This window comes from Peromyscus eremicus, chromosome 3 (genome assembly GCF_949786415.1).
Source record: "Peromyscus eremicus chromosome 3, PerEre_H2_v1, whole genome shotgun sequence".
Classification (NCBI taxonomy): Eukaryota; Metazoa; Chordata; class Mammalia; order Rodentia; family Cricetidae; genus Peromyscus; species Peromyscus eremicus.
In genome coordinates this window covers 82,046,591-82,073,347 of record NC_081418.1, presented here as the reverse complement: position 1 = coordinate 82,073,347, position 26,757 = coordinate 82,046,591, and the positions used below count along the sequence as shown (strand labels likewise).

At 37.8% G+C, this 26,757-nt stretch overlaps 3 gene segments (V, D, J or C); 2 read left to right on the top strand and 1 right to left on the bottom strand.

The window, feature by feature from the left end:
- Nucleotides 1-653: 653 nt before the first annotated feature.
- Nucleotides 654-1,188, bottom strand: LOC131906370 (Ig kappa chain V-IV region S107B-like). The segment is given in 2 exon segments: nt 654-964; nt 1,140-1,188. Coding segments are annotated over 2 exon segments (360 nt in total).
- Nucleotides 1,189-10,492: 9,304 nt separating this feature from the next.
- On the top strand, nt 10,493-11,057 carry LOC131905910 (probable non-functional immunoglobulin kappa variable 6D-41). The segment is given in 2 exon segments: nt 10,493-10,544; nt 10,753-11,057. Coding segments are annotated over 2 exon segments (354 nt in total).
- An 11,172-nt stretch (nt 11,058-22,229) lies between these two features.
- Nucleotides 22,230-22,747, top strand: LOC131906369 (immunoglobulin kappa chain variable 12-41-like). The segment is given in 2 exon segments: nt 22,230-22,301; nt 22,425-22,747. Coding segments are annotated over 2 exon segments (372 nt in total).
- Nucleotides 22,748-26,757: the final 4,010 nt, after the last annotated feature.

Here is a 26,757-nt window from a genome sequence, read left to right as displayed (position 1 = left end):
GACTGGTAATGAAAATCAGAAGCTAGAGAAAGATGGATCCTACTTTTAATAGCATAACAGAGGCAGTTTACTTTTAGTAACTGATGCCCTGAAGGATAAATGCCAGAGAAGATCCTGCAGTTGGTGTAGGTATAAGAAACAATGTATGAATAGCCGGGCGGTGGTGGCACACGCCTTTAATCCCAGCACTCGGGAGGCAGAGCCAGGCGGATCTCTGTGAGTTCGAGGCCAGCCTGGGCTACCAAGTGAGTCCCAGGAAAGGCACAAAGCTACATAGAGAAACCCTGTCTCGAAAAACCAAAAAAAAAAAAAAAAAAAAAAAAAAAAAAAAAGAAAAAAAAAAAAAGAAACAATGTATGAAAGCTCCTAGAGAACTCCAGTAAAATAGCTGAGGAGAAGTGCCTGCTATAATTTCCTTCAACAAACAGAACTAAGACAGAGAATAAACAAACACTGGCCAAACTTGAGAACAGAACTGAAGTACAGTGGGATATTATGGAGACACTAAGTTACCCAAAGATGCAAATGACCTTCTAAAGCAGGGCATAAAGCATTCTGTGTGGATTATTGCCATGAAACACTTGGCCACATTTCAACACTAGAAGGAAGCAGCTGGGCCCTAGGGCGGTAAAGGGTTTTTGTTCCAGTCTGTATTACTGTGTGGGTGGGTTAGTACCCCACTGCTGACAGTAGTAAGTGGCAGCATCTTCAGCTTCAATACTGCTGATTGTGAGAGAGTAAGAGGTCCCAGACCCACTTCCGCTGAAGCGAGCTGGGACTCCAGAAGCCAGAGTGGAGGTTCCATAAACCAAGAGTGTAGGGGAGGCTCCTGGCTTCTGCTGGTACCAGTGCAAATAACTGGTGCTTACACTTGAGCTGGCACTGCAGGTCATGGTGACCCTATCCCCTTGAGATGCAGCCATGGATGCTGGAGACTGGGTGAGAACAATTTGTCCATTGGACACTGAGTAGGGGAAGAGAATGAAAAGAAAGAGATGTTAGTAGATATAGACATATAAAAATAATTTCATACCACCTGATATTCAGAAGAAAGAAAATGAAAAATGTTATCTTTGACTCAAGCTTCCCTAAGGAAAAGAATTGTGGATTCTGAGCTCAAATGTCCTTCCCTCTCTTACCTGTGACACTGATTAGTAGGAAGCTGAAAATCTGCACCAGAAAATCCATTGTGCTTTCTACACTCAGTATCAGGCTAATTACTGCCCTTCTCATAAGTCCATCTCTTTAAAACAGCTGTGAACCATTTGTGGTTTCTGAGGATGAAGTATGCAAATAACAAGATATAGTCTAGGCAGTTCTTGGCTTATAAATTCCTGTGTTCCTTTAAGTATAGCAAACTTGGTGAATCCAGGAAAATACCTACTTTTTTGTAGACATTACACTGATAAGGAAGGACATTTCTGATTTTCTTTTTCTCCTTCATGGTGCATACCTCTATCCTAGAATTTTACCCATGTATCTCTGTGAAGTCTGGCATAATTTGATCCACTCAGGCATGTTGTACTGAGTAGTTGGAGGCATATTTCTCCATTGATAAAGTTGTTTTGAGGATGCCTGTCTATAACGTTCTCAGAGAATTTTTAGTAGCCTTATCTAATTCCTGTCTTGCTGGAAGTTGCTCAGCTGAGACCTCACTGACCCATTCCAGTCTAATCAGATGACCATGCTCACAAAACACTTGAAAAATCAGCATCTAAGTGTGTGATCTGGAACCCGTGTTTGCTTTGTGACATTTCTGCAATAGTCAAGCACCTAAGCCATCCTCTGGAGAACGGGGAAAAAATCTCTCACTGAAATGGATGGAAAGGCAGGTACCAATTTTGTAGCAGCTATCATTTGTTCTGAATTTTACTCCATGCTGGATTTAAGAGAAGCCTGGGTTGGTGGTTAATGAAGATGCACTTATCTGAATAACCACTATTTTAATATGCACCATGCTCTGTTACTGTTTAGTACGTATCATATAGTCTAGGAATATCTGAGCACACTTTTCAAATAAACTACCTGGTACTTATTAAATAGTGATAGCTCTTCGATCTGCAAATTCATGTACAAGTTTGATCAAAAGTTTTACATTATCTTGCAGCAAATTTCAACTATGTTTTTATAAACCTTGAAGTTAACCAGAGCCCATAAGTTATCCTGATGATCTCTAGATCTTCCTTAAGAATGGCTCCCTTGTTCCTCCCTCCATAAAATACTTCTAAAATTCTGCATCAATGATTAGAAAAAATAATCTAGATACTATATGAATAAAGCATTCTGAGAGATACTAACCTAAGAACTGTTGAATTCAAATGAATTTAAAGCACTCAATTCTATGTAAATGGTTGTTTTTTCTTCAAGATAACCCATGGTCTTGTATTCCATATTTTATGTTTAGTAGTTAGTTGCTAGTCTTATTCTTATTCCTTCAGAATGTGAAATATTCCAATATTTTTGTGTAGATAGTTTTTATATTTCACATGTAAGGGCACTGAAGCATCTTTGGTTTTATACAAACAAACAAATAAGCACATTGGTCAATGAGCCTCATTGTGGATAAAGAAAGGATATCTCTATCATGTATGTTGTTAATTTAGTGTTGGATATTTAAGAAACCACAGAGAGAATAATTATAATAGTAATAATAATAATAATAATAATAATAATAATAATAATAATAAATAGTAATGTTTCATCTCTACTGAGGGCAAAAGACATCCAATCTTTCAACCTTTTTAGATATATTTATTTTATTATGTGTGTTTTAACTACATGTATTTATGTGCATAACATGAATGTTTGGTATCCAAGGAAGTGAACAGAGGGCATCAAAACTCTACCCTGGAACAGAAGTTATGAATGATTATGGGTCACCATGTAAATATTGACAGTTGAACTGATGTCTTCTGAAAGAGAAACAAACATGCTTAACTCCTGGGTCATCTCTTGATCCCCAGAGGCATCCAATCATACTTTCATGGCAATTTACTTACTAATATTCTTTGGTACTATGACTACAACAAACTTACAATAGAAATGAATCTTACTGAAACAGGGAAGTCTATAGCTAGAGACAAAGTACTGGAAGAGACTTAGTTCTCTCTATGGAGACAGTGGACTTGTTATACCAGGTTCAGTGGGATGACAGTGAGTGTGGTCTGTACCATGAGAACTGTCAATGAACTAAGCAGAGACTTGGATATCTTTCGAAGTGGCATGTGGATCAGGAGCCTGGGGATTTCTTGTTTCCTAGTTTAATAGTGATTGCTGCTCTAAGGCTGGTGGTTTTGACTGAGTAGATAGATATGTGTAAGTGCTGCTCTCTACTGTTAAGGTGGCCAAAATGAAGATAGGGCTGAGTCATATTTGTTTTGGAGTCTAAAGTAAAAGTGATTAGTGATCAGTGCCAAATACTAGTGTGCTTAGAAAACAAAATGCTTTTGAAAATCAAAGACTCAGGCTGTTCTTTCCTTCTGATGATCAGAGACATAATGATAAATAATGTCCATACAATCAGACACATCTACACATATACTTTTATTCGTGCCATCATGAAATAAAGAGGCATCAATGGGAAAGTGTTAAACGCAGGAGGAAAAGTGTCTAAAGTATATGCAATTTTATGAGCACATTAAATCCATATTCATAGATACTATATACTCTTTGTTTTGCAGTGAGGATACAAATAGCTAAAATAATGTAGAACTTACTTATGGTAACAATGGTTTCAAGTCACTTAATTAAAAAGCCATAATACATCCAATTCTAGAATAAACTATGTAGTTTTAGAAGCATGGCATAGTGTGATGACATTGTTTCCCGTTATGATTGTGTAGATGTCTTTGTGTTGTAGATTGTTGCTGATGCTCATAATCAAGGGAGAGTTGTGATAGCACACACCATTGTATGGAAAATGGTAAGTACTTGGAATTTGTATCAGGTTTCTATTGAAAATGCGTTATTTGGGGGCCTTAGAAATGCCAAATATTATATAACTGAACAACAGAATGTAGCATCTGTAAGTTGAAGACTATGAAATTATAAATGACAGAAAGACATAGATTGTTGTGAGATAAATGTTGAGGATTTTTGTTAAAAATTACATATAAGTAATTGTAGCTTACAAAGCATCTTTATTCTAAGATACGTTAGGATGGAGGAATGGATGAGTGAATAATTGCTCTGAAGATGTAAGGCCATGTGGATCATCTCTTTAAACCAGATAATATCCTAGATTTAATTGGCACTCAATTCTTAGTATCAAGGATAAGATAATCAAGAATAAAGTCATGCCGGGCGGTGGTGGCTCACGCCTTTAATCCCAGCACTCGGGAGGCAGAGCCAGGTGGATCTCTGTGAGTTCGAGGCCGGCCTGGGCTACCAAGTGAGTTCCAGGAAAGGCGCAAAGCTACACAGAGAAACTCTGTCTCGAAAAACCAAAAAAAAAAAAAAAAAAAAAAAAAAAAAAAAAAAAAAAAAGAATAAAGTCATACTTTAAGCTTTGCTGTTTCATTCCACAAACTTCTGGGCAATGAATTGTCACATAAAGAATGAAAACAGAAGGTCTCTGCTGAATATTTCTATTATTTCAACTCCAACTGAACATGCTCTGTATAGCCTTCCCTGAGATATTCCATGTAGTATAGCTAATATTTTCAGATTCCCAGAAAGGAGACAGATTGCCAAAGGGATTATGGCTCACAATCAATACAGTTTTTTTCATATTGAAATATGGATCTCTTTTATTATTTTATTGGTAATTTTTGTCAACTCTTTGATTTTGAGTAAGGTGTAAGAATTAGTTTAGGTTGTTTAACAATAATTTTATATGTTGAAATTTTAATATAACCACATAATTTTAGCACTTCCTTTTCCTCCCTTCAAACACCAACATTTTCCCTCCTTGCTCTTTCTCAGATTCATGGCCCATTTTTCCTTATATTTCTACATACATAAATACAACCTGCTCAAGCCATATAATATGTAACTTCTCTTTGAAACTGGTAGAGATCATTACAGAAAACCACCATTGATCAAAATGCAGAGATCAGGAGATCATGTGGTAACCAGTCTGAAATGATTGATCCATCTACAACACAATTTCTGATCCTGTAGCTCAGGATCATTGCAGAATAGGTAGAAATATTGTAAGAGTGAGAGAAACTGGAAATTTTCTCTGAGATTGTGTCTTCTGGAAATGTCAGAGAGGCTATATCTATGAGGTCTAATGAAGTCTTGCCTAAACAAGACCTGAAGAAAGTGACTCCAACAGACATGCAAATTGTAGAACTCGGAAATCTTGAGGGAATTCCATCCTAGATAAAAAACTATGGGTAACTGGGGGTAATTCTGAAAGTGGGAGAAGAGGTCTTACCTGGAGTAGACACCCATAAACACGCACACACACCAGTTTGTTATCCAATACAGAGTAGTCAACAACACATGATCTGATCTTAGTTTTCAGTTTTGTGCTTTCTGCTTCTCCTTACCTCAGAGGAAGCTAGGAATGAGTAAATGGTCTCCTGAGTTTTCTTTCATGGAAGGTGCCGAATGGGTCCCAAAGATTCCCACCCTGCAATATATGTTCCTTATAGAATCTATCTTAACTGTAAAATGATCTGAACATGGAGGCCTTCAAAAAAAATTAAAGCTATTATTATTGCTGTTGGACTGATAGTAAGACCATATTGATGAATACAATACACACTTAGGACATAGGACATGAAGAAACCTACTTGGTATGAAGCAAGTAGCTTCTAGTGAAGGACTGCAGCTGTGTACAACACCCTTTCTATGGTGTGATAGCATTTTATACAACTGTTGTTTGTTTGTGTCTTGTCTACTTTGGTCAATGAAGCACCTTTTTGTTTTGGACAGAAGTTGGTGGAGAAATATGTGACTAGTCAAAATGTTACAGCAACAAGAAATGGAGGTCTAAGGTCAAATGGGGCATCTAAATTAAGCCCAGACCCCAAGGCTCAGACACTGTCATAGAGAAGGAGCAGAACAAATGTAAAAGCCAGAAAATGGGAGCAGTGCTGTGAAGTGCTGTAGTCTAGACATGACATGGCTATTGCAATCATGAACGCTCAATGGTAGCCGTGGTTATCTGCACAAGGCCTACAGAAGATCACAGCAGTCAAAATCCTGGCATAGGTGGGGGAAGATAATCTGTGGGTCTCACACTATACTGAGCAGGTACTGGTGTGGTAGTTGCTGGAAAGGCAGAACCATTTTTTTTCATAGGATATGGTGAACAGGAGGATTCTCATGTTCCAGCAGATGGCCCCACCTTCATGCACATGTGGACACACTAACTGGACTTAGTGAGTCATAAAGAGAAAGGGGAGAGGAAATTTGGGAGAGTGGTTGTATTATAGGGATATAAAAAAAGGGAAGAAATGAGGGTAGGTATGATAAAATTTTGCTGTGCATATGTATGAAACTCAAAAATAAAAAAAAAAAACATTAAAAATAAGCTTTCACTCTAGTGCCCAGGTTGACCCTGAGCAGTCTCCTTCACTCAGCCTCTTCGTTGCTGTTACTACATAAAGAAACCGGCAACCAGCTTTTAACATTTCATAAATCCTCTCAGGTGTTCAATGTATTTCCTTGTTTTTACTGTGTCTTTCCTAGTTTATTCTTATTTTGTCTGTAACAGAAAGCTTTGTTCTCTTTTTCTTTCTCATTTCCACTTTCATTATACTTTTCTCTCCTCTAAGTCTGTTTTCTATCTCTTTAATCTAAGCTTATCATTTTCTCATTTCTATCATCTTTGAATAAATAGTATTAATAGTTAATACATTATTATTTTGCATATTATTTTCTAATTTTTGAGTTGTGATTATAAATGATTATGCTTCCTCTGGTGGTTTGAAAGAAAATGGCCCCCAAAGAGACTGATACTATTAGGAGTTGTGACTTTGTTGGAATAGGTGTGGCCTTATTGGAGGAGGGCTGCCACTGTGGAGATGAGCATTGAGGTTTCATATATTCTCAAGCCATACCCTGTGGTTCAGACTTCCTTCTGTTCCCTGCATAATCAAGATGTGAACTCTCAGCTCATTCTTCAGCAGCATGTTTGCCCACATGTTGCCATGAAGATAATGGACTGAATCTCTGAACTGTAAGCTATCCCTGTTAGTTATTTAACGGCGCTCTTACCCTGCGAGGAAATGTCACGAAACACGACAGAATCCACTAACAAGAGTTTTATTAAGATGAGAGAGACAGACGAATGCTCAGGCCTGCAGAAGAGACACGTGTGTGGAGAAGAAGAAGAAGAAGAAGAAGAAGAAGGAGGAGGAGGAGGAGGAGGAGGAGGAGGAGGAGGAGGAAGCCGGGAATATTTTCCTTTATAAGACTTACTGTGGTCATGGTGTCTCTTCATAGAAACGGAAACCCTAACTAAGACTGAAGTTGGTATGAAGGGCTAGAGTACTGTGATAGGTGAGACCATGCTTTTCTTTGAAGGAATATGGATGTTGGGACTGTGGATTAGAAAAGAGTTGAACACTTTATGTGCTGCTTAATGTGACATCCTAGTAGAACATGGAACATGGTGGTGTTGAGTATGATTTGAACTGGAGGTGCCTGGTTCAAGAGGTTTCAGAGGAGAAGCATAAAATATGTGGTCTCGAGATAAGTCTTACGATATTTTGGTGAAGAATGTGACTACCTTTACTTGTGCTGGAAGAGTCTGTATGAGGCTAAATTGAAGAGTTTTGGATTAATTCTACTGGTCCAGGAAATCTCAGAACAGCCTAATATAAAGAAAAGGAGTAAAGTGAACAGGTCAAATTACAAAATGAAAATTTGAGGAGAAAAAGGATCACCAGTAATTGGAGTGGAGTTAAGTCCTGTGCTCAAGGAGAAAAACAGATTAAGAAATGAAATAAAGGTTGTGGTGACCTCAGGATAAGATCCAAACAAACAAACAAACAAACAAACAAACAAACAAAACCAAAACCAAGGCCTCTAAATCAACATTAACCACATACATATGTACTCACAGAGACTATGTCAGCATGCATCTGGCTTGCACAGAATTGTACCAGTTGGGATCTTAGTGCTGAAAGGAACAGTGGAAACATTCCTCATCCTTGACTCAAAAGCTATCTCCAATTGATAACCACTTCCAAATGAAAATTTAGTTTTCTGAGGAAACAAAGTGTGCTTATTTATAGGCTGCATAACTAACAATAGATGGCCAATAGGGAATGAAATCAATGGCATTTTTGTAGATTCCTGTTCTTATAATGTCCCTTAAAATATTTTTTATCATTTTTGTTTTTATTTTATATATATGATAAAATAACACATATAATATATAATAAAATAATAATATATATTCTTTATTTTTACTCTATATGTTCTCTGCTTATATATTATAGCTTCCAGTTTACTATTTTTATGGGATACCCGAGTGTGTGAACAGTAAGTCTGTTTCTTGTGCCTTCTCTTGGGCTGTTTTCCTTCTGTTTGTTTGTTTTGTCTAATTCTGATATGTTAGTCCTTTTTTATTATGTTACATTTTATTATTATCCTATAGAAGCCAAATTTCTTTTCCAATAGGAGACAGAGTATGGGTCCAGATGGGTGGGGAAGTAGAGGAGGGGGAACCATAATCAAGATATATTATGTGAGGAAAAAAATCTATTTTCAAGAAAGGGAAAAAATGAAATGAGAAGATATTGTTCATGATAAATTAGATTATCCATGCTTTTTGGTGTCAGAATAAACCCTGATATTCTATTCAAGTTGTTTCACTTTACAGTTTTGTACTGATAGTTAATGGAAAGTGTGGTAACTACAAACATCTGCTCCTTCTACTGAATGCCCATTACCAGATACTTTATTATTTCTGATGACTTATTGTCTTATATTTGCTCACCAAGTATGATTTACTAGTCTGATTTTCTTTCCATTGGGGGATAGTAAGCTAATATTAATGCATTTAACTCTCTTCTTTCTTAACCTCTCACCCCAATTGTGAACAAACACTTCTTCCCAAAGTATCTCTGCACTTTAATTTCCTATCACATGTATTCTACTATCATCCCATATCATCTACTAAGACCTCTCTATCTAGGGGTCCCTTTTTAGCTCCTTACATATAGGAGTATTCCAAGTTAAATAGACAAATGGAAAAATTTTAAAGTTATGATTTATATACGGGAAGAAGTGTTTCATTTGTCATTCTAGGTTTGGACTGATTCAGTCAAAATAATTTCTCCAGGTCCATCCATTTTCCCTAATGTTTCATAATTTCATGTTCCATTATAGCTGAACAAATTTCCATTGTGAAAATGTACCACATTTTATTTATTCATTTATCTTGTAGTTGATTCCATTTCCTAGGTATTGAGAACAGAACAGAAAAGTGCATGGATGTGTGTTTATGTCTGCCATAGGACATAGAGTTCTGTAGGTATATCCACAGGAATGGCATAGATAGCTCATGTGGTAGTCCTGTAGTACAGTTTGTAGCTGTCTGAGGAAATTAAACATTCATTGCCATAGTTATTGCACTCCCACCAACAGTGAATTGGGGCTCCCCTTTCCTCTTATTTTCATTGCTCTAGATTCTTGATAGTCTGTGTTGTGAATATTGAGATTTTTCAAAGAGCTTAGACATTGTTTTTATATAAAAATTGTGCTCTGGCTCACTTACATGGTCCAAGTAAAAGGAATAGTTCTTTCTTCAAATGGACATAATGAAATTTTTTCTACCCTAATTTAATTTATCTCCTGTCTCAGAACTGTCTTTTACAAAGCCTGAAAAACCATGTACTAGGTAAGAAATTTGTTTGACTACTCCAAAAACTTCTTCCCTGGTATTCTGCATCATTTTTGGTGCTGAGACATGCAAGACACAATATTTGGCTTAATTGTGAAAGTGTTAAATATTTTGGTATCCTGATTTCTGAAATTCTTCTCTACTCTGGCAGATTGCAAACTTTTATGAGGCTTCCATTCTCCTCTCTAGAGAAATATGTCTTCCTACAACATCCAGAATTTTTAACTTCTAGTTAAATATATCTAATTAATATGATAACACATCAGTATTATGTTGTGTATACTTTGTAGAATGTTTAGACAGTTGCAAATTCTTCTCATTGTAAGAAAATCAAGGAAAACAATGTAAACCTGAATCATGACAATGAATTTGAGATGCTCTTCCGTTTAAACTACTGAGTCTATTCCTGAGACTTCCTTAGATTGTGTTAACTTTGCACTCATATACATGAGATATATGCACAAGTCTCTTTCAAATCTCAGCATCTCATCAGGTAACCAGGAGGGGGAGATGTACTCCAAGAAGACATAAGAGCCTGCTCTCCTGAGCAGTTCTTTATTAGAACATATATAAAGTCAGTATCATTTGCATAAGTACTTCTTCCTTCTAGTGTTTCTGCCTCTTAGAGTATTATAAAAAGATCTTTTTCTGGGCTGTGGCATTAGACACATAAACTTAGGGAGCAGGAAGATGGTGTCCACATCTCAGCTCCTTGGGCTTCTGCTCTTCTGTGTTTCAGGTAAAACTGTTTGGAAATGCCAAAAAGTGGAGATATTATTTAAAAACAGAGTTTTCTTGATTCATTTGAAAGCCCAGAATCAAATTGGATTTGACTTCCTGTTTAGAGAAACTGATGCAATGAAATAATATTTTCTTTTTTTAAGTAGCTCAGAAGTGACTTTCATATGCAATGTCGTGTTCTGACTAATATTCTTGTATGTTTTCAGCTTCCAGAAGCGACATTGTCATGACCCAGTCTCCAGCCACCCTGTCTGTGACTCAAGGAGGTAGAGTCACCATGACTTGCAAGGCTAGCCAGGGTATTAGTGATTACTTACACTGGTATCAGCAAAAACCAAATGAGGCTCCAAGACTTCTTATCAAGTTTGCTTCCCAGTCCATCTCTGGAATTCCCTCCAAGTTCAGTGGCAGTGGGTCAGGGACAGATTTCACTCTCAGCATCAACAATGTGGAACCTGAAGATGCTGCAAGTTATTATTGTCAGCAGGGTCACAGCTTTCCTCCACAGTGAATGAGAACATAGCAAAAACCACTGGGAAAGCAGAAGTGTGAGGCTGGGCTGATTCATCTGCTTCTGGTGGTACCTTCACCTTCTTCAAAGTGTTTCACAGATGAAGCTAGGCATGAAGTAGAAAACTGGAGTGAAGAATCCTGTAAGGTTTTTTTGTCTTTGGACTTTCTTTACTTCATTTCAGCTTCAGAATGCATAGCTTACTGTAGCACAAATTGTTAGAAGGTTTTATTAATAAAAACAAACCTGGAGCCAGGTATTGGGGTGAACTCTGAAAGATCAGAGAAACAGAACCAGCCACAGCTAACCTCACCTTGACAATTCCTAAGCTGATCTTGTTTCCTCAAACTGGAAGCCTCTGTGTCCTCATTCGAATAGATCTCAGCTGAACTGCTGCTCAAAAGCCTAAAAGCTTAACATGCTCTAGTTCCTAGTCCTCATGCCTTATATACCTTTCTGCTTCTTGCCATCACTTCCTAGGATTAAAGATGTGTGTCATCATGCCTGGTAGTTTCCAGAGTGGTCTTGAACTCACAGAGATCTTGATGGATCTCTGCCTCCCAAGTGATAGAATTAAAGGTGTGTGTGCCACCATTTTCTGGTCTCTATGTCTGTCTAGTGATTGTTATGTTCTCTGACCCCAGATAAATTTATTAGGGTGTATAATATATTGGGGGGACACAATATCACCATAGTCTATAATCACTGGCCTAGAGTAATAAGACTAGCTTTCTCCAGCATATGACAAACCAAGGAAAATTTCAGTCTGAATGGACAAAAGAAATGATTGATTCCATGCCCTTACAATTGTTGGAAGTACATATGAGGCATCGCCTGAACCCATAGCATATAGTATACTCCTGACCCCACAGAGATTATACCGAAGAATCACTGCTTCATGTCTCAGTTGCTAATTTCCCTATGCACATTTTTTAGTGAGAGAACAACTCTCAAATATTTTTCATGTTTATCACTTACATTGGTATCATCAAAAATCAAACCATGCTACAAGGCTTCTAATCCCATGTGCTTCCAAGCCCATCCCTGGGAGACCTTCCAGATGAACTGTAAGGTACAGATTTCACTCTCATCATCAACAGCCTGGAGCCTGAAGATGTTGGAAGTTATTTCTTTCAGCAGGGTAGCAGCTCCCTCTCTCAGTGATGTAGACCACAGCAAAATTCACCAGGGAAGCACAAGTGTGAGGCTGGACTGATTGAGCTGTTTCTGGTAGTACCTCCAGATGCAGCCAGGCTCTAAGTTTACAGGAAAATGTGGAATGAAAAAGCCTGTAAAGCTCTCTTGCCTATGAATTCTGCTCATTCTATTTCAGTACCAGAACAGTGGCTGTTCTTGTGCAGTTGGACAATCTTTCCCCAGTGTACTACAACCCAATGAAAAGCTCAGCATGGTTTACCATGCTTGTATAATTGCTGGTAGTGCAGATGAGCTATTGAACATAGTATACCCCTATCACTACAGAGATCAGAGTGGAGAATTACTGCTTCTGTCCCAGATACAAATTTCCATATCCATATTTTATAGTAAGTGAATAACTCTTGAATATAAAGTAGTTTCATGTTTATGGATTTATAAAAACTATCCAATTCAACATGCTAAAAACTGCAAAAATTCTTAGTCAGTAATTATAGTTACTACTGAATAGGGAAAAAGTGAAATTAAAGTTGGAAACAACCAAAGTCTCAGGCAACTGAACTTTCCATATATCCCTTGGATTTATGTTTCAATTGTCATGAGTTCACATGAGTAGCAAATTGAAGTTGCTTTTACAAACAAACTAGAATCATTGGGGATATACTAGTTTATTATATATATATATATATATATATATAATTTTATTATATATAATATATATAAGTTTATTAGGGTGTATAATATATTGGGGGGACACAATATCACCATAGTCTATAATCGCTGGCCTAGAGTAATAAGATTAGATTAATTTTTGTTTAGATTAATTTTTGTCACCACAGGACTTAATGGAAACTGATGAATCTGTGTGGATTTAACACATCATTTTAAAAACCTGTCTATCAGTGGAAGATATGTAGATGCCTGGACAGAGGCTTGGAATAGGAAAATTACCATAAAGGTAATTTTAGCTAAGTATGGAAAGAAATATCAGCTTTCTATTGCTGACTCTGTAAATAGAAGGAATACTGAAATAATGAATATTCATGCCTCAAGTAAGGCTTTCATTAAGGATGGTGTACAATAAAGTAAGACTAACCAGTAAAGAGATAATTTTGTAAACATGATTAAAATTTTTAATGTTTGTGGGGTAGGGTGTTACATGTCTCTAAACTTAGAGCTTGGGATATTGTACCTGGTGGATTTCTGTTAGCTGAGGCCAGCCTAGTATACATAGCAAGCTCCAGGCCAGCCAAGGCTACTTTGTGAGACTCTGTATCAAAAACAAAAATTAATTAATTATAATCTGAGGATAACTTTATGTGGTGTGTGTGTGTGTGTGTGTGTGTGTGTGTGTGTGTGAGTTCGTGTGTGTCTGTGTCTGTGTATGTGGTGTAGGTTGGGATGGGCTTGAACAGGTCAGGGTTGATGGTGTCTTTCTCCAGCAGAGGGCAATACTAACACAAGTTTAAGACACCAGCATTAGTGCTGACAACTACTGTAACACTATGAATTACAGAAGTTTCCAGGCTCTTGCTCCACATAGCATTGACAAATGTCTCCAAGCCTCTGACAACTTCTGTCAAACAGTTCTGAGCACATTTAATTGACACAGCCCCTAGAAGCTGGTGACCCTGAAAAGCTTTTCCCAGATGCTCACTCCTGTTTATAACAACCTTGCCACAGGAGGACCAGAAACTCAAGGTCCTCTTAAAATAAGCATGAAACAGAATGCTTGATTCATGATAGATGCTACAAAACCAATATTTATGTTTACTTCTGTTTCAGAAATGAGGGTTTATTAGTGTGTGGAAGTAATTTATGGAAATAATCCCTAAAAATACCTGAGTTCCCGATCACAGACTGGCACAATGGCTTTCCCAGAGATTTTTGCACTCAATGCCATTTGATTAGCCTGTGATGGATGAGCAAAGCCTTAACTGAGCAGCTGCCAGATGTAGGGTAGAAAGATATAGGGACTCAGAATATCCAATGTACATTATGAGTAGTCATCCTTAGCTGAGCTTTATCATGGAAAAATAAATCCCACACACTGAAGAACATAATCTGTCATCCATGAAGGTCAAACTAAGCCTAGCTATAAAACACAAAACAAAACAAATAAACAAAGAACATAAAATAAATGAAACAGAACATCATCATCAACAACAAGCAAAGTGTGTGGGGAATGTGGTAGACAAGAATTGTGTGACATTGTAGAGAAATAAACACTGAAAGATGTGGGACCTTACCAAGTTAAATATTACAAGTAAGTGAAATGACCACATGTGTTTATGAACCAAGAATATCCTGGCCTACACTCTGCTGTTTGCATATTTACTCCTCAGAAAGCACAGATTCCTCAGACATGCTTTTAAGAGAAAGTACCTAGAAAAGAGAAGTTTGTAGTCAGACACAGAGACCAGACAAGATGGGGTTGCTGGTGCAAACTGTCATCTTGCTGCTACTCAGTGCCATGGGTGAGAGAGAGGGGAGGCTCCAAACAAACAGCATCCACTTCCTTGTGGAAGTTTTAGTTTAAAAGAAAAACTTTCCTTCCTTTCCTTTTTTCCTTCCTATGCTCTTCCTCATTCTTTGCTTCTTTTTGTTGTCATTTTTTTCTTCTTTCCACAGCACAAGGTATAAAGATATTCTGGAATCTCCTTTTTTATGAACTTCTATCTCTTTTTTTCTTTCCATCTTTAGTAATGAATGGAGAAATAGTTCTCACCCAGTCTCCAGAATCTCTTTTTGTTTCTCAAGGAGAAAGGGTCTATATCCCCTGCAGCGTCAGCTCATGTGGCATATATGGTAACTTGCACTGGTACCAGCAGAAACCAAGAGCCACTTCTAAGCTCTGGATTATAGGACCATCCAACCTGGCATCTGGAGTCCCAGCTTCACTGGCAGGGGTTATGAGACCACTTATTCTTTCACAATCAACAGCATGCAGGCTGATGATGCTGCCACTTACTACTGACAACAGAAGAACAATATCCCATTCACACAGTTCTAAAACCAGAAAAACCTCTTTCAGTTGCTCTGGAACCCCCTGCTTCCCCCTCAGAAGATGCAATATGGTCAAGAGTTTGACTAATACGTGACAGAATCTCCCAACATTTGTGCAATGGAAGCAGGGCTGAATTTCACTCAAGGACCTTAAGCAGCCATTACTTGAAAAGAAGAGAAAATGTATGTATGGATGGAGAAAATTGGCAAAGACTATCAGAGGCCCCATCTTTCTGTCATGCTGTGGATAGGAATGTTTGAGAGCTTTTATTCAGATTTCCTGACCTGGGCAATGATCCTGGGGAGAATGACATTAGGCTTTAGAGACTATATGCATGGCTTTAGGAATTCATATTTTCATAAAAGTTTCAAATTTCGGGAGGAACAACAGCCCTGGCCCAGAGTAGTCTTTCATCAAAGACTGTCTGTGTCTCCAGGGGTTATATCAAAACAATGAAAATGGTGGTCTCTGTTACCTCTTCTTGGGTGGGAAATATTAATGATAATATCTTACAATGGTGGTCTCTGTTACCTCTTCTTGGGTGGGAAATATTAATGATAATATCTTACTACAAATTTGTAGAATGTGCAGCAATGTAGAAATGGGTATACCTAAAAAATAAGAAATGAGTCGGCTGTTTGAAACCTGGGGCCTATGCAGGGTCCCTTAGCTCGGCCTGGGAGGAGGGGACTGGATCTACCTGGACTGAGTCCACCAGGTTGATCTCAGTCTGTGGGGAAGGCTTTGCCCTGGAGGAGATTGGAATGGGGGGCGGGCTGGGGGGAAGGTGAGGGGGGCGGGAGGGGGGAGAACAAGGGAATCTGTGGCTGATATGTAGAACTGAATTGTATTGCAAAATAAAAATTTAAAAAAAAAGAAGAAGAAAGTAATTACAAATACAGCGTAAGTGTTTGTGAACAGTTTCAGAGAGGAGGATTATAGCTGGCATGAATGATTCTGTTGTGCTCTGTTAAGAATGTTTTCATACATGTATTTGTGATTTTATTCAATTTCTTTATCATGTGATATAACACCCAAAAAGAGAGGGCCAATAGTTTTCATATTTAAGATTATGATAATTAAAGAATGTCCCTCAAGGGACATCACCACCTATCCTAAGTTAATAAGACATTGGTGGTTTTACAGGGGACAGTTATATATTGTGGGGTGAGAATATATGCAATTGTACATGGATAATAAATTATATTTATGTGTAATTAAAAAAAAAGAAATGATTTAAAAAAAAGCTCTAAAACTCTCAAATTATGAAAAGGGGTTTTATTCTACTACCTAAAGTGAAGGTTGAGAACATTATATATAATCTCACCTTTAAATTTTAGAGTTTGGAGGTACATACATATATACATATACTCAATATAGAGTCCCTGTGTTCCTCAATATTCAACTGAATAATTAAAAATAATTAAATAATTAAATAAAAAATAATTAAATAAAATAATTAAAAATAATTATTCCAAAGCATTGCATGTTCAATACAATACTTCTTTCATATTTTAAATGTATTTCTCTTCCTGCATTGTGGTTTTTGAAGCCAGTGCTTTTGTTTGACCCTAAGCTGTCACAGCTGTAGCAGCATCAACACTCAGGTAGCCAAGTGACCACTGAAGAGATATCAATACCCCACAACATACCATATTTACTAAACTAAATTAAATCATCTACAATTTTTCATAAGCTATGGAATGGTTTTATGTTGGATGGCCTTGCTACCATATAGACAAATATAAAAATCTAATCACATATAAGCTTAGAATGTTCCAAAGATTAGGTACACTAAATGTATTCTTAGCTAATACCTTTTCAAGTCTACATGCTTTATCTGATGTAACTCAAATGTGAAGTGAATGTGTGTGTTGGAAGTAATAAACTCTCTATTCCATTAACTTTTGCAACTGTGTTTAATACAACATTATTAATATTTACTAACTTGTTTCAAAAATTTGATACTTTCTTGATAAAGTCCAGGTCTCCTGGAATTTTTTTGGCTTCAGAATTGTAGTAGAGGATGATCTTGAACTTCAGAAACCCCTTCTTTTTACTCCGAAGAGATGGAACTACCAGAGTACACCAGCAAGCCCAATTCATACAATGCTGAGGCTCTAATCCAGGGATCATTTTTTTATAGTAGGCAATCACTTAAACTACATCATCTATATTTTCTTGCTTATTGGTAGTAAGAATATGACTGCCTATATATGTGTTCTTGCATATATTTATGTGCGATAGCTTATACAGAATTCTTCCTAATGCTGCTGTTCTTTCACAGAAAGAAACAGTCCCATGTTTGGTTCATTAGATTTTAGTGAACACATTGCAATTGGCCACCAATCATTGTCCACTATTTTTCTGGGTTCCAGTTGGACAAAAATCCAACCTTGTTTTCATTTGAACATTCCTTCAAGCAGCATGAGTTGGGGGGCAATAATATATGTTTATCTAATGATGATAACCAACCTTTGGACTGCCAATCACTGTTAACAGGAAGGATAAATGAGGTTTCAGCTTTTTTATTCACTTGGCATCCAGAATTTTCTCCTAGTTCCTGTCCACTTGTAAGAGTGGTCTAGGCACATTTCATGCCCACAGGTAGTCAGTGGACAGTGGAGAAACCACTGCATTGACAATTCCTTGTGTTGCAGATAGAGAAAATCCTGTCCTAGGACTCGGGCCCTCAACAACACTCTCATGGTTATAGTAGGATCAGTGTCATATCTGCTTCCCCTCCCATTGACACCCACTATGGTCTGGAGCAGATATGATACAGCTGCTTGATTGCATATCCTTATAACCTATATGGAGGCTGCTGATTAACATCAAAAGAGTTTCCAAATCTGAGAACACACAGGCCAAAGTAAGAAATCGCTTCACTAGGTCAGAAAGGAAATATTTGACCTAATACAAATGACATAAAATACCTTACCAAAAGGATCATTGTAGGAAATTAAAAGACTGTCAGTGCATGTCCTTCCACTTGTTATTTATAATCTCTTTTATCCACTCTTCATATGTTGAAAATTGCTAATGGTATGAATTTATGCAAAAGAATTATTCCTCTCTGTGTTTTTCTCCTCTTTGAGAGACTGTCCACAGCTTCTTAGAACTTAAACACTAGATCACATCACTCCTGTATTTGTGGCCATAAAGACATTGGCTATGAAACAATGTGAGTGTGAACTTCATATCTCCATAGCCTCTTGAGACTGTTGTGCAAAGGATCATGGGATTGGGCTTTGTCTACATTAGATGAGTAGCACGTTAATCTGTGATTTCTCAATGTCACTCAATAGTCAATATACAGACTACACCTCAGGGACCTAGATCAAAGTAACGGAATTAGGCTAGCCCTCTTATTGATGATGTGTTTTTCCTATAAGTAATCTCATTATTTCACAAACTTCTGTGGATAGTACAATATGGAAGCCCTGGAGGTTTAACAACCAGTCCAAGAATTAGATTGTAGATGGACTGTAGTGTTATTTGCTCTAAGACAATGGAGTTTGCTGGAATATGGGCTTCCAGAGGAATGTGGAAAAAGACAGATTAAGGGTGAGTCTAGGGATTGACCAAGTTATATCCATTTTAGTTCTATCCATCTTATCATGTCTTGTGGCCAGTAATAGCTGTAGAATGTTCTAAGAATGCAACTTAAAGAAGGAGGTGAAGTAGAGGTAGCTGATTGAAAGTGCCCAGACACTTTGTCAAGTCAGCCCTAAAACAGATACTTTCGAAGTGACATTTAAATTTCCAGAGAATAAGACAGCAGATGGCATCCCTGCTGTTTTTCTCAATTGTAGAGCAGGTGCAGCACAGAGGCTGTTTTCTAGCACCAGGCTTCCTTATCCTGTGACCCAGGTAATAATGAATTCACTTATGCCTGTCTGTAGAGAACAAATTCACTCCTTATAATTTCTCTCTCTCTCTCTCTCTCTCTCTCTCTCTCTCTCTCTCTCTCTCTCTCTCTCTGTGTGTGTGTGTGTGTGTGTGTGTGTACATTCTGTGCTAATATAATGTGAAATGCATCAGAGAGTGTGAAAGTTATTATGTAGTTGGAGTGAGTTGAAAGGACAGATAATGGAAAGGAGAAAAATAGTAAGTGTGACTGTATATTCAAAAAAGGGTCACAAGCCAACTAAATTACAATTTCTGGGGGTTTGCTGGAAAAATGGTTCAGCAGTTAAGAGCAGAGGGCCCAGGTTCTTGCAGAGGATCCAGGTTTGTTTCCCAGCATCCATATCAGGTTTGAAGCCACTCCAGCTCCAGGGGACTTCTAGATTCTGTGGGTACCAAGCAAATATGTGTTGCACACACAGACAAAGAGTTAGATACAGTTTTAAAAGCCCCAAATATTTAAAAACTTAATTATTATTTTCAATAATGTTAGACATAGTCATCAAATCAAAAACATTTGCATATCAACTGTGGTTTTTTTTTTTATGGCAGTTGCTGCCAACTATGAAATAAAGTGCTATTTTGATAGACACTGTATGTTTGTGAGCATGATTTTATTAATTAATCAAAACACACATATATGGTGTCAATACACGAAATATATTCTTATTAGTGGATAGAATCTGGGCAGGGTGCATACATTTTATTTTTGTTTGATATATCCCTCAACACAAACTCTATGGTCATAAATGTGAGAGTCATTCTTTTATTTCATTTTTCTTTTAAGAAATTTTCTACTCACTCCACATACCATCCACAGATCCCCCTTCCTCCTAACCCCCAGCCCTCCTTCCCAAGCCAACCCGCATCCCTACATCCCCCAAATCGAGGTCTCCCATGGGGAGTCAGCAGAACCCAGCACACTGAGCTTAGTCAGGTCCAAGCCCCTTCCCACTGCACCAAGACTGTGCAAGGCGTCACACCACAGGTACCAGATTCCCAGAAGGCTGTCCATAAACCAGGGACAGACCCCGATCCCCCTGCCTGGGTGCCCCCCAAACAGTTCAAACCAAACAACTGTCTTCCATATCCAGAGGGCCTAGTCCAGTCTCATGGGGGCTCCATAGCCACCAGAGCACAGTTCATGGGCTTCCACTAGTGTGGCCAGTCAGTGAGAGTCATTTTTTTTTCATTGATTCATCAATCAGTTTTTGTCAATCATCCTTGTCAATCAGGTTTTTTTTAAAAAACATATCCACCTCTCTGTTCATTCTAATACCTTCCCTGTATTCATCATCATTTTCAGGCCTTGACTGGGTGTCATTCTCACTGTGTCCAGTCTTATACACAATGGTTGCCTACACATGTAAAAACCCTTCCATTTCAACCTATATCAAAATTCATACTAAGTCCTTCACATCCTTATTCCCAATGGGGGGAACATTCTTGACCCCACTATGGGAATAACACCTAATGTGTAGCTTCTACCTTCACTTTCTTACATGCTCCTCTTATCACAGAGCTCGTGTACCACTTCCCTAAACCTAAACTAAGAGACATGTCCTCTTAGTCTGTGGAAGAGATATTGAGCCCATAGCATATGCAAGTTTAGGAACCATTGTGCATTCAAATACATAAATGATTGCTTCTGGGAGAAAGCTCAGATTGCTTAAAGACAATAACTTGTATTCAAAGGGAACAGAAGTCATGGCAATAACTGGAGCCTCACAGGAATAGTTGGCATAGATATAATCCCAGTTTAATCTAGGATGAGAGCTCATATGCACAGATGGAAGAGGAGAAAACCTTATTCTTGAGTAACTGAACTGTTATTAACACAGAAAATTGATTGTTTACCTGAAAATACTTGTTAGTTATGTGAGATCCTGTCTGCTCGGGATGTCTTTCTGTATGCTATGAATGTGTTGCTCTGATTGATTGATAAATAAAATGCTGATTGGCCAGTAGCCAGGCAGGAAGTATAATATAGGCAGGACAAGCAGGGAAGAGAATTCTGGGAGGTGGAAGGATAATTCAGGAGATGCTGCTAGCTACTGCCACCATGAGAAGTAAGATGTAAAGATACTGGTAAGCCATGAGCCATGTGGCAAGGTATAGATTCATAGAAATGGGTTAATTAAAGATATGAGAACTAGATCCAAGAAGCCTGCCATGGCCACACAGTTTATAAGTAATATAAGTCTCTGTGCATTTACTTGGGTCTCAGCGGCTGCAGGAGGAGGGTGGACATAGGAAAACTCTAGCTACAGCTGTCCTTCCTTACAAACCATCACTCCCAGTATTATTTTATTACTTTTCCAGCAATCATTGTGAGCAAGAAGCTACATGTATATTGTGGATCTCAGTCCCCATGGATCTATCTACAAAATGGTCCCATAACTAAGACTCAGGGAACATTTTGGAAAAGGGAATGGGATGATTTTAACAACCACAGGATCAGTGAGTTTGCATAAGACTGTGTCTCTGAGCAACATCAGAATCTATAGCCATAAAAGCCCACCGACATGACTACCCAAATGTGAGCTGAACAAGGATGACACCAGAGAACATGACAAACTGGATGGGCAAAAGCCCAAAAAGCCTCATTTTTACACTAAGAATTACAGAAAACTAAGTAAATCTGAAAATAGGAAAGGTAATGTTCCTCAGGAAAGAGCACACAATTGGTTTTCCAGTGTCAAATACTCATCCCTGAAAACATACATACAAGCAACATTATATGGACTAAATACTTCATATTTTAACATCTACAAATACTTATGAAGGACCCCATAATTGTTTATGTACTTTCTAGAACTGTACCATATCTGAAAGCCTCTGGAATGGAGGGAAATATAACAAGAAAATTCTACATTGAACATGACAGAAATCAAAATAATGTGGAACTCATAGAATGGTGCTGTTCTTTGTTGTCTGAAGCATGTACTGGCTTATAAGAGTACAACAGGCCTGTAATGAGTTTATGGTTCAGCCAGTCCTGTGGCTCTGCCTAGACTTTGCTGATTTGCATGTGCCCAGAGTACATCCCACTGCCCTGAAGACTTCTTCATAGTCAGGTCACACCCTGTGCTGGAATCAGCCTCACACAGGTTGCAGCACAGACATGAGGGCCTTCACTCAGCTCCTGGGGTTGCTGCTGCTCTGGCTTACAGGTAATGAAGACAGCATTGGAAATTTATTCAGCTGAGTGTGGTCAGTGCTGCCAGGTACCTGAGGAAGTCCTCATCTAACAGAATTAATTGTGTGGGAATTTGTTTTCAATTTTCCACTGTTAGGTGCCAGATGTGACATCCAGACGACCCAGTCTCCAGCCTCCCTGTCTACATCTCTGGGAGAAAGTGTCACCATCACATGCCAAGCAAGTGAAGACATTTACAGTGATTTAGCATGGTATCAGCAGAAACCAGGGAAACCTCTTAAGCTTCTGATCTATGGTGCAAACAACTTGGCAGATGGGGTCCCATCGAGGTTCAGTGGTAGTGGATCTGGCACACAGTATTCTCTAAAGATCAGCAGCCTCCAGTCAGAAGATATTGCAACTTATTACTGTCAACAAGGTAGGAGTTTTCCACCCACAGTGATTCAAGTCATGATATAAACCACAAAGGGAAGCAGAAGTGAGAGCCTAGGCTGCCCCAACTGCTTATTCTGGGGTCTCCAGCTCTGAGAGTTTTCCTCTTTGCTAAGATTTAAAGGTCAATGTGATGTTTTGTATAGGGTAAAAGAAAATTTTTTGATGGTCATCTATGACCTCTCCCCCAGTCTCAACATTAAAAGCAGAAATACGTCTCATGACTCACATGAAAAAATAACTTTTCCTAAGTTGCAGAGTTTTGGCAACAGCTAAGATTAATACAACATAGATATCAATGGACACACACACGCACACACACACACACACACACACACACACACAAACACACACCTACAAATAGATTTACACCAAACCAGTTATTTTCACAGGGAAATTATTATCTAATTTTCATAGTATTAAAATCTTGAGGAATCAGGCTGGGGAGATGACTTAGTGCAGTGGTTCTCAACCTTCCTAATGCTGCTACCTTTTAATACAGTTCCTCATGTTGCGGTGACACCCTTCCATAAAATTATTTTCCTTGCTACATTATAACTGTAATTTTTCTCCTGATATGGATCATAGTGTAAATAATTTTGGAGATAAGGTTTGCCAAAGGAGTCACAACACACAGGTTGAGAATCGTTGCCTTAATTTTTAAGAGCACTGAATTCTCTTTTAGAGGGCCTGTGTTTGATTCCCAGCACAGATGACTGCTAGCTCCTGTCTGTAACCCCAGTTCCAGTGTTTCTGAGCAACTCTTCTGGCCTCTGAGGGCATTGTGCTCACATGGTACATGAACAAATACGCTGGGAAAACACCAATACACATAAACTAAAAATAATTAAATCTTAAATATTTCAGAAAAATTCATACTGGGAAGAGATTTTTCTCATAATCTAGAATCCATTTTTTTTTTTACTGAAAGCAAGGCTTCCTGACCACATGGTCCTCAGTTAGGGTGTGAACTCTCATATTATATGCATGGAAGGGAGGAAGATTTCCTCCATTGTGTGCTTGTTCATTTTTCTTCTTACAGAGAGGTCAAGTTTCTTGGGTACTTTTCTATTGCTACAACAAAACATCATAACCAAAGCAATTTATAAATTAAAGTATAAATTTGGGGGCTCATGGTTCTAGAAGGTTAGTCCAAGTCCAGTGTGGTGGGAAGCATGGCAGCAGGCAAACAGATATGGCCCTGGAGAAGTAGCTAAGAGCTTCGATCTTTAACTGCAAGTAGGAGACAGAGAGATAACTGGGAGTGGAACAACTTCATCAAGCTGCATGCTCACCACTCTTCAAACAGAGCTATCAACTCATTCCAACCCATGCCTTCACAATACTTTCCAGTGCAGCCAAGTAAACCCAGGGAGGTATGATGAAGTAGAGAATATCAACCAATCCAGCCTACAACTGAATTTGCACAGTAAACTATGTCCTTAAGATAACATTTTGTGGGAAAGGTTCCGTTTATTATCTTATACTTATATACTATCTACCATGCATATGATTACCACCAGACACATCACAGGAAAAAGATATGTACATTGAACAAATGCTACCAATCAAAATAGAAAATTATATGTATTAGACACCTGATCAAACAACACTTTCTTCTTCTGGGTGAAAAACAGAAGCTCTTAGAATTATCTATTGAGTAAACTTCATTCAGGGTCTTCTGTTCTATTGTATTTTATCTGTCCTGCAGCTCTCTTTAATTCTGAATAAAATCCTTGATGCCTTGTTACAATGTAAATCACAGTAAAACATTCTTCTGTTAAAAGAAAAGAAAATTATATCCCCATTTTTTCCTTTAATCAATTTATCCACTTAATTCCCAGAGGCTCCTGCATAGTTAATGAAATTATTCATTTTCCATTTGCTCTATGGCTCTGTGAAGGTACTCTTTGTATTTTTCTGAAATGTGCTGAAGATACTTCAAAGATTGCACATACATATTTTAAATATAAACCCAAGAATCAACATTCTGAAAATTCTGTGACTTAACCACAGTTGGCTATGTATTTACAACACTCAGAAACAATACATTGTTGCCTGAGGGGGTCTAAAGACAGCATAGTTAGGTGATCTATAACTTCATGGCAGAGAGCTCTGACTTCAGAGCAGTACCAGGTAATTCAATGTTCCAAGTAACAACATTCATGGTATTAAAAGCTTTCAAATAAATTCATAGGTGTTTCTTAGACTCCTGTTGTATGAAACAACTCCTTATTTCTTTTTTGTTCTGAAAGATATTCCATGGCTGGTTACCTCATATCATATTCATTCACTAATTAATAGAAAAACTTCAGGCTTAATCCTAAGAATTGGTAATTATAAGTAAATGTATTCTTTAAAAATACTCTGTATAGTTTTTTATGTGCAAATGAAGTTTCAATGCGGAAATGATATTTCAATACCTGTGGGGAAATATAAAGATGAGATTTTTGTTAGTTGACTAAAGAGGTAACCTAAAGAATGGGAAAAAATATTTACCAGTAATAGGTATGACAGATGATTAGTGTCTAGAATTGTGTTGACTACTTTTATGTCAACTTGACACAAGTTAGAGTTTTCCATGAAAAGGAAACCACAACTGAGAAAATGGTTCCATCAGATTGGCCTGTAGGCAAGACTGTGTGTTATTGTCTAGAATAAAGATGTATGTGGGATGGCCAATGGCACTATGGGTGGTGCCACCCTTGGGCAGTTTGTCCTGGGTGCTATAAGAGAATAGGTTGAGGGCTGGAGAGATGCTCTGCTGGTAAAGGCTAGGCTCACAACTAAAAGAAAAAGAAAATAGGTTGAGCAAGCTATGAGGAGCTAGCTAGTGAGAAGATTACTCAGTGGCCTCTGCTTCAACTCCTAACTCCAGGTACTTCCCTGCTTCAGTTTCTGCCATGAATTCCCTCAGGGACTGAATGTAACCTGAGAGATGTAAGCTGAAATAAACCATTTTCTCCTCAAGTTGCTTTGGTCATGGTTTTCATCACAGCAAAAGAAACCGTAACTAAGACAATAATATACAAAGAACTCTAAAACCAAATACCAAGATGACAAACAACCCCATTAGAAAGTAGAGCATAGAACTGTACAGAAAATTGTCAGTGAAAATGCAAATGGATATGAGATATTTAAAAAGAGATTCACAATCCTTAGCCATCATAGAAATGCAAATTAAAACTTCTTTGATATTTCATCTTACCTCAGTCAGAATGGCTACTTGGCAAGGATGTGGGGCCTGGAAAGTAATTATTCATTGTTAGTGGGGTTGCAATTGGTACTGCTATTATGGAAATCCTTTTGGCAGTTCCTGAAAAACCTAGAATTAGATCTACCACAGGATCCAGCTATGCTACTGCTGGACACATGCCCAAAGGACTATGTTTCCTACCATGAGGCACACGCTCATCTGCCTTCAGTGTTGCTTAGTTCACAATAGCTAGGGCATGGAAATACCTTAGATGTCAATCAACTAATATATGGATAATGAAAAAGTATTTTTATGTGTCAGGTTCATAATGTATATTATTCTCATTAGTACAGGGAACATTCTTTAAAATATGGTATATGTTAAGCCACAAAATATGTAAGTGTTAAAAATAGAAATTGTTTTACATAACTTCTGACTAAAACTCAATATTAAGCTGAAGCACTTTTCAAGTCATGCAAAGATATAGATGTTAAAATGTCCCATTCTTGAATGATCAACAGGCAATGGAACTTTGAAGTGGATATTTAAATTTTTCTTCAACTGTTTCAGAAAGGAAACAGTAGTAACACTAAAAGTTGGAAAGACTCTCCATACTCATGGGTGTGTAGAATTAATGTTGTGAGAATTACCATGCCATCCAAAGCAATTAGTAGATTCACTCCAATCCTAATGTCATTCTTCATAGCTAGGGAAAAATGAACCATCTTAAAAGTTACACAGAGGTGGGGAAAAAGAATAATACTGTATCCACTTCCATACATGATCTCAGTTATAGTAGGGAACAATAGTGATAAAAATAGCATGGTGCTGACAAAAATAT